General features: G+C 45.2%; 1 protein-coding gene across 1 annotated transcript in view; it reads left to right on the forward strand.

Annotated features, from left to right (window-relative positions):
• The window catches only part of LOC122928888 (odorant receptor 131-2-like), a 57,335-nt gene extending 46,022 nt beyond the window's left edge, over nt 1-11,313 (forward strand). The window contains exon 2 of the mRNA XM_044282187.1: nt 10,362-11,313. Within this exon, the coding sequence (XP_044138122.1) occupies nt 10,362-11,313 (952 nt within the window). The remainder of the gene's footprint in view (nt 1-10,361) is intronic.
• Nucleotides 11,314-11,788: the final 475 nt, after the last annotated feature.

The raw sequence follows: 11,788 nt of genomic DNA on the forward strand, positions 1-11,788 counted from the left end.
AGGTGACCTGCTCCCTAATTCTGTCGTCCTGGCCGAGCAGCCACTAACATCTTCTGGCATCGCACGGCTGAGGGTTTTCCCCATCCTCAGCCGTGACACTCGGGAAACATGCTGTACCGGTACGTCATGCATCCCTAAGGGGTTAAGGTTCCTTCAAGCATCCGCTAGTGTGTGGACTGGGGGGCAGATGAAGAGACCAGCAAAGAGAATGTAAGTAGATTATGGTGGAATAGCGGGAGAGGTGAGCTAGAGAGGTAACCGAGGCGGGTGAAGATAAGATCCGGTGTGTGACGTGGCAGTGGAGGACCACTGGGAGAGACCGAAGGAGGAAGTGAGTGCTAGAAGCTTGGAGGAAGCTGAGTGTAAAGTGTCAATGGGGATATTGAACCCTGTGATGATAGTGGCAAAGTCAGTGAAAAGAACGTGTAGAAGCCAGGTGTTGAAGTGGTCGAAAAAGATAGTGGATGGACCTGGAGGGAGGTAGATGACAGTCACTTGGAGGTTGAAGAGAGAGTCGATGCGGACAGAGTATACTTCAAATGAAGGGAACATAATGGAGGGTGGCAGTGGAGTTGGGCTGAAGGAGCAGTTGACATCCACCTTGTTTACTGCTGCAGCAGGTGGTGTGTGTAAAAGGAAATCCACCATAAGAGAGTGCGGCAGGGGAGGCAGTGTCAGAGGGTGTCAGCCATGTTTCTGTCAAATCCATAATGCACTAACATAATGGAGAAGAGCATGCGCAGTAGTCCTGACAAGGTATTTCAGCACAGCTTTGTGCCCTGACATCGGGAAAACAAGGGCAGCAGGAAAATAAAAAATTGTGATCTGGACTCATCAGATTTAAAGACATATATGAGTAGGATAATGGATACCTTTAAGATCTGCAGGGGTCCGACCACTAGAGCCCCTGATGACCACTAGAACAGGGGCCCATGTTCTCCCACTGGAATGAAGCTGCAACCACATATGCATCCTGCAGCTCCATTCATTGTTTCTGGGACTGTGAGAAAGACCCAAGTGGTGGCTATCTCCAGCAGTCCCACAGAGAATGAATGGAGCGACAGGACACATGCTTCGCCTGCTTCTCCATCTTGAGATCAGTGGTAGTCCCAGCGGTCGGACGCCCAGCAATCAGTTAGTAATCCCCTATGGTGGAGATAGGGGGTAACGTTAATACTTGACACAATCCCTTTAAAGGGGTTGTCTCAGAGTTTGATAATGATGTCCTATCTTCAGAACAGGTCATCCACTGAGCCAGATCAAGCATGGTGAAGGGCCCTGGGCAAAAAATCTGGAGGGGCTAAATGTAACTGGGAAAAATGAGGGTGCCCTGAGCTGTATCCCTGTCTGCTATTGCCACAATCATTTAATGTCCACCTGCCTTAGTGTTGCGCTTTTTCCAACTTGGTGACCAGTCCATAGTCTAGTGTAATCACTGCAGTCAGTCCATAGTCTAGTGTAATCACTGCAGTCAGTCCATAGTCTAGTGTCATCACTGCAGTCAGTCCATAGTCTAGTGTAATCACTGCAGTCAGTCCATAGTCTAGTGTCATCACTGCAGTCAGTCCATAGTCTAGTGTAATCACTGCAGTCAGTCCATAGTCTAGTGTAATCACTGCAGTCAGTCCATAGTCTAGTGTCATCACTGCAGTCAGTCCATAGTCTAGTGTAATCACTGCAGTCAGTCCATAGTCTAGTGTAATCACTGCAGTCAGTCCATAGTCTAGTGTAATCACTGCAGTCAGTCCATAGTCTAGTGTAATCACTGCAGTCAGTCCATAATCTAGTGTAATCACTGCAGTCAGTCCATAGTCTAGTGTCATCACTGCAGTCAGTCCATAGTCTAGTGTAATCACTGCAGTCAGTCCATAGTCTAGTGTAATCACTGCAGTCAGTCCATAGTCTAGTGTAATCACTGCAGTCAGTCCATAGTCTGATGTAATCACTGCAGTCAGTCCATAGTCTAGTGTAATCACTGCAGTCAGTCCATAGTCTAGTGTAATCACTGCAGTCAGTCCATAGTCTAGTGTCATCACTGCAGTCAGTCCATAGTCTAGTGTAATCACTGCAGTCAGTCCATAGTCTGATGTAATCACTGCAGTCAGTCCATAGTCTAGTGTAATCACTGCAGTCAGTCCATAGTCTAGTGTAATCACTGCAGTCAGTCCATAGTCTAGTGTAATCACTGCAGTTAGTCCATAGTCTAGTGTAAACACTGCAGTCAGTCCATAGTCTAGTGTAATCACTGCAGTCAGTCCATAGTCTAGTGTAATTACTGCAGTCAGTCCATAGTCTAGTGTAATCACTGCAGTCAGTCCATAGTCTAGTGTAATCACTGCAGTCAGTCCATAGTCGAGTGTAATCACTGCAGTCAGTCCATAGTCTAGTGTAATCACTGCAGTCAGTCCATAGTCTAGTGTAATCACTGCAGTCAGTCCATAGTCTAGTGTAATCACTGCAGTCAGTCCATAGTCTAGTGTAATCACTGCAGTCAGTCCATAGTCTAGTGTAATCACTGCAGTCAGTCCATAATCTAGTGTAATCACTGCAGTCAGTCCATAGTCTAGTGTAATCACTGCAGTCAGGCCATAGTCTAGTGTAATCACTGCAGTCAGGCCATAGTCTAGTGTAATCATTGCAGTCAGTCCATAGTCTAGTGTAATCACTGCAGTCAGTCCATAGTCTAGTGTAAACACTGCAGTCAGTCCATAGTCTAGTGTAAACACTGCAGTCAGTCCTTAGTCTAGTGTAATCACTGCAGTCAGTCCATAGTCTAGTGTAATCACTGCAGTCAGTCCATAGTCTAGTGTAAACACTGCAGTCAGTCCATAGTCTAGTGTAATCACTGCAGTCAGTCCATAGTCTAGTGTAATCCCTGCAGTCAGTCCATAGTCTAGTGTAATCACTGCAGTCAGTCCATAGTCTAGTGTAATCACTGCAGTCAGTCCATAGTCTAGTGTAATCACTGCAGTCAGTCCATAATCTAGTGTAATCACTGCAGTCAGTCCATAGTCTAGTGTAATCACTGCAGTCAGGCCATAGTCTAGTGTAATCACTGCAGTCAGGCCATAGTCTAGTGTAATCATTGCAGTCAGTCCATAGTCTAGTGTAATCACTGCAGTCAGTCCATAGTCTAGTGTAAACACTGCAGTCAGTCCATAGTCTAGTGTAAACACTGCAGTCAGTCCTTAGTCTAGTGTAATCACTGCAGTCAGTCCATAGTCTAGTGTAATCACTGCAGTCAGGCCATAGTCTAGTGTAATCACTGCAGTCAGGCCATAGTCTAGTGTAATCATTGCAGTCAGTCCATAGTCTAGTGTAATCACTGCAGTCAGTCCATAGTCTAGTGTAAACACTGCAGTCAGTCCATAGTCTAGTGTAAACACTGCAGTCAGTCCATAGTCTAGTGTAAACACTGCAGTCAGTCCATAGTCTAGTGTAATCACTGCAGTCAGTCCATAGTCTAGTGTAAACACTGCAGTCAGTCCATAGTCTAGTGTAATCACTGCAGTCAGTCCATAGTCTAGTGTAAACACTGCAGTCAGTCCATAGTCTAGTGTAATCACTGCAGTCAGTCCATAGTCTAGTGTAAACACTGCAGTCAGTCCATAGTCTAGTGTAAACACTGCAGTCAGTCCATAGTCTAGTGTAATCACTGCAGTCAGTCCATAGTCTAGTGTAATCACTGCAGTCAGTCCATAGTCTAGTGTAATCACTGCAGTCAGTCCATAGTCTAGTGTAATCTCTGCAGTCAGTCCATAGTCTAGTGTAAACACTGCAGTCAGTCCATAGTCTAGTGTAAACACTGCAGTCAGTCCATAGTCTAGTGTAAACACTGCAGTCAGTCCATAGTCTAGTGTAATCACTGCAGTCAGTCCATAGTCTAGTGTAATCACTGCAGTCAGTCCATAGTCTAGTGTAATCACTGCAGTCAGTCCATAGTCTAGTGTAAACACTGCAGTCAGTCCATAGTCTAGTGTAAACACTGCAGTCAGTCCATAGTCTAGTGTAATCACTGCAGTCAGTCCATAGTCTAGTGTAATCACTGCAGTCAGTCCATAGTCTAGTGTAATCACTGCAGTCAGTCCATAGTCTAGTGTAAACACTGCAGTCAGTCCATAGTCTAGTGTAATCACTGCAGTCAGTCCATAGTCTAGTGTAATCACTGCAGTCAGTCCATAGTCTAGTGTAATCACTGCAGTCAGTCTATAGTCTAATGTAATCACTGCAGTCAGTCCATAGTCTAGTGTAATCACTGCAGTCAGTCCATAGTCTAGTGTAAACACTGCAGTCAGTCCATAGTCTTGTGTAAACACTGCAGTCAGTCCATAGTCTAGTGTAATCACTGCAGTCAGTCCATAGTCTAATGTAATCACTGCAGTCAGTCCATAGTCTAGTGTAATCACTGCAGTCAGTCCATAGTCTAGTGTAATCACTGCAGTCAGTCCATAGTCTAGTGTAAACACTGCAATCAGTCCATAGTCTAGTGTAATCACTGCAGTCAGTCCATAGTCTAGTGTAAACACTGCAGTCAGTCCATAGTCTAGTGTAAACACTGCAGTCAGTCCATAGTCTAGTGTAATCACTGCAGTCAGTCCATAGTTTAGTGTAATCACTGCAGTCAGTCCATAGTCTAGTGTAAACACTGCAGTCAGTCCATAGTCTGATGTAATCACTGCAGTCAGTCCATAGTCTAGTGTAATCACTGTAGTCAGTCCATAGTCTAGTGTAATCACTGCAGTCAGTCCATAGTCTAGTGTAATCACTGCAGTCAGTCCATAGTCTAGTGTAATCACTGCAGTCAGTCCATAGTCTAGTGTAATCACTGCAGTCAGTCCATAGTCTAGTGTAAACACTGCAGTCAGTCCATAGTCTAGTGTAAACACTGCAGTCAGTCCATAGTCTAGTGTAATCACTGCAGTTAGTCCATAGTCTAGTGTAATCACTGCAGTCAGTCTATAGTCTAGTGTAATCACTGCAGTCAGTCCATAGTCTAGTGTAAACACTGCAGTCAGTCTATAGTCTAGTGTAATCACTGCAGTCAGTCCATACTCTAGTGTAAACACTGCAGTCAGTCCATAGTCTAGTGTAATCACTGCAGTCAGTCCATAGTCTAGTCTAATCACTGCAGTCAGTCCATAGTCTAGTGTAAACACTGCAGTCAGTCTATAGTCTAGTGTAATCACTGCAGTCAGTCCATAGTCTAGTGTAATCACTGCAGTCAGTCCATAGTCTAGTGTAAACACTGCAGTCAGTCCATAGTCTAGTGTAAACACTGCAGTCAGTCCATAGTCTAGTGTAATCACTGCAGTCAGTCCATAGTCTAGTGTAAACACTGCAGTCAGTCCATAGTCTAGTGTAATCACTGCAGTCAGTCCATAGTCTAGTGTAATCACTGCAGTCAGTCTATAGTCTAGTGTAATCACTGCAGTCAGTCCATAGTCTAGTGTAATCACTGCAGTCAGTCCATAGTCTAGTGTAATCACTGCAGTCAGTCCATAGTCTAGTGTAATCACTGCAGTCAGTCCATAGTCTGATGTAAACACTGCAGTCAGTCCATAGTCTAGTGTAAACGCTGCAGTCAGTCCATAGTCTAGTGTCATCACTGCAGTCAGTCCATAGTCTAGTGTAATCACTGCAGTCAGTCCATAGTCTAATGTAATCACTGCAGTCAGTCCATAGTCTAGTGTAATCACTGCAGTCAGTCCATAGTCTAGTGTAAACACTGCAGTCAGTCCATAGTCTAGTGTAATCACTGCAGTCAGTCCATAGTCTAGTGTAAACACTGCAGTCAGTCTATAGTCTAGTGTAATCTCTGCAGTCAGTCCATAGTCTAATGTAATCACTGCAGTCAGTCCATAGTCTAGTGTAATCACTGCAGTCAGTCCATAGTCTAGTGTAAACACTGCAGTCAGTCCATAGTCTAGTGTAAACACTGCAGTCAGTCCATAGTCTAGTGTAAACACTGCAGTCAGTCTATAGTCTAGTGTAATCTCTGCAGTCAGTCCATAGTCTAGTGTAATCACTGCAGTCAGTCCATAGTCTAGTGTAAACACTGCAGTCAGTCCATAGTCTAGTGTAAACACTGCAGTCAGTCCATAGTCTAGTGTAATCACTGCAGTCAGTCCATAGTCTAGTGTAAACACTGCAGTCAGTTCATAGTCTAGTGTAATCACTGCAGTCAGTCCATAGTCTAGTGTAATCACTGCAGTCAGTCCATAGTCTAGTGTAATCACTGCAGTCAGTCCATAGTCTGGTGTAAACACTGCAGTCAGTCCATAGTCTAGTGTAATCACTGCAGTCAGTCCATAGTCTAGTGTAAATTCTCTGGTCAGTCAGTCTATAGTCTAGTGTTAACGCTGTGCTCATTCCATAGTCTGATGTAAATATTGCTGTCAGTCCATAGTCTTGTGTAAAACCTACGGTCGGCCCGAAGTCGGATATAAACACTGCGGTCAGTGGCTTACCTGCATAGAGGCAGACCATGCAACTGCTATGGGGCCTGGAGGGAGGGGGAGCCCCACAGAGCTTGTTCTTCTCATCCCTGGGTGTAAATACTGCATTTTCAGGCAGTCTGCACTAGGGGGAGCTCTGTGCAAAGAGATTACAGCTTCCATGGTAGTTGTATTAATTCCTATCCACTTAGCTCCCCCTAGTGGTGGCTGCAGGCAGCTAGCTTTGTAATAGAAAATAAGAAGGAGATTTATCAATGCATTTCTGTCTGTTTTCTGGTGTAAATAGATAGGGAAATATGATGTTCAGAATAAGCGTCATTATTTGAAGTATGTGTGGCACTTTTTTTCAATATAATTCAGATAAAGCAGGTGGGGCCAAAGGCAAAATACATATGGTCTTGTAAATGCACCCTTGGGGGCAGAGGAACTGAAAGTGGCAGAGGTAGCAGGGGCAGTGCAGAGGGTGAGGGAGAGACATGATGTGACGGTGCTGTTTGAGAGGTGTAGAGGGGGCATAAAGGGTCCGGTCTACAGGGGAGGGCACAGAAGGAACATAGAGGGGCATTGGGAAACACAGACTGCCATGGGCTCTATGGTGTAGGGTCAGAGGAAAGACACCAGTTGGAGGGATAGAGGAGACAGTGGGTATCAGTGGCTTGATGGGAGTACAGGTACACATAGAAAAACATAGTTCCGATGAATCTGCTGCCTCTACTTAAAGTGGCATCCTTCTCCTCCCAGCGTTTTTTTTCCGGTATTGAGATCTTATGACGCTAGTGTGAAAGTAGCCTTAGATGCCAAAAGGTCCATCTTGTCACCAACTTCATTTGAATAAAATAAAATTAGGAAATGTACATCTGTTAGGGTCCATAGAGCGATGGATCTAAATGGGCAGGCCAAAAGTCTAATTTTTCAATATTATCCACCATTTTTTATAGAATTTTGTTATTTTAAGGACATCTGTCAGCAGATTTTTACCTATGAATCTGGCTGACCTGTTACATGTGCGCTTGTGAAGGCTTCTATAATGGTCTCATGTTCATAAAAAGGATGCTTTCATATATGCCAATGAGCCTTTAGGAGCAACGGGCACACAGCTTGGTTATTACAGTCTGTATTGGGCACACGACTTTGCAGTTACAGTCTCTGGTTGTAGTCTCTACTGGTGGATGCAGTCTCTGATGGGCACACAGCTTGGTTATTACAGTCTGTATTGGGCACACGGCTTTGCAGTTACAGTCTCTGGTTGTAGTCTCTACTGGTGGATGCAGTCTCTGATGGGCACACAGCTTGGTTATTACAGTCTGTATTGGGCACACTGCTTTGCAGTTACAGTCTCTGGTTGTAGTCTCTACTGGTGGATTCAGTCTCTGATGGGCACACAGCTTGGTTATTACAGTCTGTATTGGGCACACTTCTTTGCAGTTACAGTCTCTGGTTGTAGTCTCTACTGGTGGATGCAGTCTCTGATGGGCACACAGCTTGGTTATTACAGTCTGTATTGGGCACACTGCGTTGCAGTTACAGTCTCTGGTTGTAGTCTCTACTGGTGGATGCAGTCTCTGATGGGCACACAGCTTGGTTATTACAGTCTGTATTGGGCACACTGCTTTGCAGTTACAGTCTCTGGTTGTAGTCTCTACTGGTGGATTCAGTCTCTGATGGGCACACAGCTTGGTTATTACAGTCTGTATTGGGCACACTTCTTTGCAGTTACAGTCTCTGGTTGTAGTCTCTACTGGTGGATGCAGTCTCTGATGGGCACACAGCTTGGTTATTACAGTCTGTATTGGGCACACTGCGTTGCAGTTACAGTCTCTGGTTGTAGTCTCTACTGGTGGATGCAGTCTCTGATGGGCACACAGCTTGGTTATTACAGTCTGTATTGGGCACACTGCTTTGCAGTTACAGTCTCTGGTTGTAGTCTCTACTGGTGGATGCAGTCTCTGATGGGCACACAGCTTGGTTATTACAGTCTGTATTGGGCACACTGCTTTACAGCTTCAGTCTCTGGTTGTAGTCTCTACTGGTGGATTCAGTCTCTGATGGGCACACAGCTTGGTTATTACAGTCTGTATTGGGCACACGGCTTTGCAGTTACAGTCTCTGGTTGTAGTCTCTACTGGTGCATTCAGTCTCTGATGGGCACACAGCTTGGTCATTACAGTCTGTATTGGGCACACGGCTTTGCAGTTACAGTCTCTGGTTGTAGTCTCTACTGGTGGATGCAGTCTCTGATGGGCACACAGCTTGGTTATTACAGTCTGTATTGGGCACACTGCTTTGCAGTTACAGTCTCTGGTTGTAGTCTCTACTGGTGGATGCAGTCTCTGATGGGCACACAGCTTGGTTATTACAGTCTGTATTGGGCACACTTCTTTGCAGTTACAGTCTCTGGTTGTAGTCTCTACTGGTGGATGCAGTCTCTGATGGGCACACAGCTTGGTTATTACAGTCTGTATTGGGCACACTTCTTTGCAGTTACAGTCTCTGGTTGTAGTCTCTACTGGTGGATGCAGTCTCTGATGGGCACACAGCTTGGTTATTACAGTCTGTATTGGGCACACTGCGTTGCAGTTACAGTCTCTGGTTGTAGTCTCTACTGGTGGATGCAGTCTCTGATGGGCACACAGCTTGGTTATTACAGTCTGTATTGGGCACACTGCTTTGCAGTTACAGTCTCTGGTTGTAGTCTCTACTGGTGGATGCAGTCTCTGATGGGCACACAGCTTGGTTATTACAATCTGTATTGGGCACACTGCTTTACAGCTTCAGTCTCTGGTTGTAGTCTCTACTGGTGGATTCAGTCTCTGATGGGCACACAGCTTGGTTATTACAGTCTGTATTGGGCACACTTCTTTGCAGTTACAGTCTCTGGTTGTAGTCTCTACTGGTGCATTCAGTCTCTGATGGGCACACAGCTTGGTTATTACAGTCTGTATTGGGCACACGGCTTTGCAGTTACAGTCTCTGGTTGTAGTCTCTACTGGTGGATGCAGTCTCTGATGGGCACACAGCTTGGTTATTACAGTCTGTATTGGGCACACTGCTTTGCAGTTACAGTCTCTGGTTGTAGTCTCTACTGGTGGATTCAGTCTCTGATGGGCACACAGCTTGGTTATTACAGTCTGTATTGGGCACACTGCTTTGCAGTTACAGTCTCTGGTTGTAGTCTCTACTGGTGGATGCAGTCTCTGATGGGCACACAGCTTGGTTATTACAGTCTGTATTGGGCACACTGCTTTACAGCTTCAGTCTCTGGTTGTAGTCTCTACTGGTGGATTCAGTCTCTGATGGGCACACAGCTTGGTTATTACAGTCTGTATTGGGCACACTTCTTTGCAGTTACAGTCTCTGGTTGTAGTCTCTACTGGTGGATGCAGTCTCTGATGGGCACACAGCTTGGTTATTACAGTCTGTATTGGGCACACTGCTTTGCAGTTACAGTCTCTGGTTGTAGTCTCTACTGGTGGATGCAGTCTCTGATGGGCACACAGCTTGGTTATTACAGTCTGTATTGGGCACACGGCTTTGCAGTTACAGTCTCTGGTTGTAGTCTCTACTGGTGGATGCAGTCTCTGATGGGCACACAGCTTGGTTATTACAGTCTGTATTGGGCACACTGCTTTGCAGTTACAGTCTCTGGTTGTAGTCTCTACTGGTGGATGCAGTCTCTGATGGGCACACAGCTTGGTTATTACAGTCTGTATTGGGCACACTGCTTTGCAGTTACAGTCTCTGGTTGTAGTCTCTACTGGTGGATGCAGTCTCTGATGGGCACACAGCTTGGTTATTACAGTCTGTATTTGGCACACTGCTTTGCAGTTACAGTCTCTGGTTGTAGTCTCTACTGGTGGATGCAGTCTCTCATAAGGGCTTCATAATCTCTCTTTCCTCTTGTTCCAGTATGAGCAGAAATAACTCCCCTGCTCCAACTATGGTGAACTCTTCATCAACCCTTCAAGACAACACCACCCAAGTGTCCATCACCATGAACAAGACAGTCGAGATTATCCGATGGTCATTCATCTTCTTGATCATAGTTGGCCTCTGCTTTTTCATCTGCTTCGTGGCCATGATACTCAACATCTTCTTTGTCAATCCTCAACTCCAGGAGAGCACCCGCTATCTCCTCTTCATCTACATGCTTTTAAACGACACAATATATTTATTCCTGGCCTTCTACTTAGTGATGGCAGCAAAGTATTTTTTTTATGTCCCTGTACCTGTCTGCTTCATCTTGTATGCCATTTCATCGAGTGCATTTAGGGTAACTCCATACAACCTTGCCGCCATGGCTCTGGAACGTTACATGGCCATCTGTCACCCACTTCGCTATGCAGCGCTGTGCACCAAAAAAAGAGTGAATATAGCCTATGTCTCAATATGGGTGTTACTCATAATCCTACATGGTGCCGAGCTGTTCTTTATGTTCTCATCCATTACAAATCTATATCGCTATGCCATCTGCTTACATGACACCCTATTGGTAAATCCCATTCAGAACGTCATAAGGACCTTCGTCTTCGTCCTATGTTTCGGCTTGGTGGGAATCATCCTCATATTTACCTATGTTAAGATCATGCTGGTTGCCCGCAAAGTAAGTTCTCAATCGTCTTCTGCTTCCAAAGCTGGAAAGACCGTCATGCTTCACGCATTTCAGTTACTGTTGTGTATGTCTTCCCTACTGTCCACGCTCACTGAAACATTTTTGCCCACGATGATCGAATACATGCCAATAACAAACTTTTTTGTCTTCACTTGTGTGCCGAGGTTCCTCAGCCCCGTCATCTATGGATTCCGGGATGAAGAACTGAAAAAGCACATCAAAAAGTCTTTATGGAAGCATCTCCATTAGAGATTTAATTGATATAGTAATCTGTTGTTCTCTGTTATCAGTAATTTGGGTCTGGGAAGAGGATGGCTTCCCAGCGTGTGTCCTGCAATGTCCAAAAAAATAATAATTTCATATACGTCTAATTTGTTGAGTTGTCTTCTTCTGTCGCGATTTCAGAAAAATCTTTGCAACCACATCTCTGATTTCTAGGAAGGTCTGATGACTACCATAATGGCCACCACTGCAGGTTCTACAAGGGCTGTCACACAGGTTTCCTGAATATATAGGGGGGTGGGGGTCACTTCTTAACTGTTATTCTAGGTGGACATGCTCAACAATAATAAAGATTTAGGAAAAGTCCACCTCCATAGGTCGGGCCACCTCATTCCTAGTCTGGTAGGCTGCAGGCTGCTTCAGGTCTGTGGTCTACAGGACCCCGGGACCACACACAGTACATCAGCCTCCCAGTGCAGGTGGGTAAATAACATCATTGTAC

Source organism: Bufo gargarizans, chromosome 1 (genome assembly GCF_014858855.1).
Source record: "Bufo gargarizans isolate SCDJY-AF-19 chromosome 1, ASM1485885v1, whole genome shotgun sequence".
NCBI lineage: Eukaryota > Metazoa > Chordata > Amphibia > Anura > Bufonidae > Bufo > Bufo gargarizans.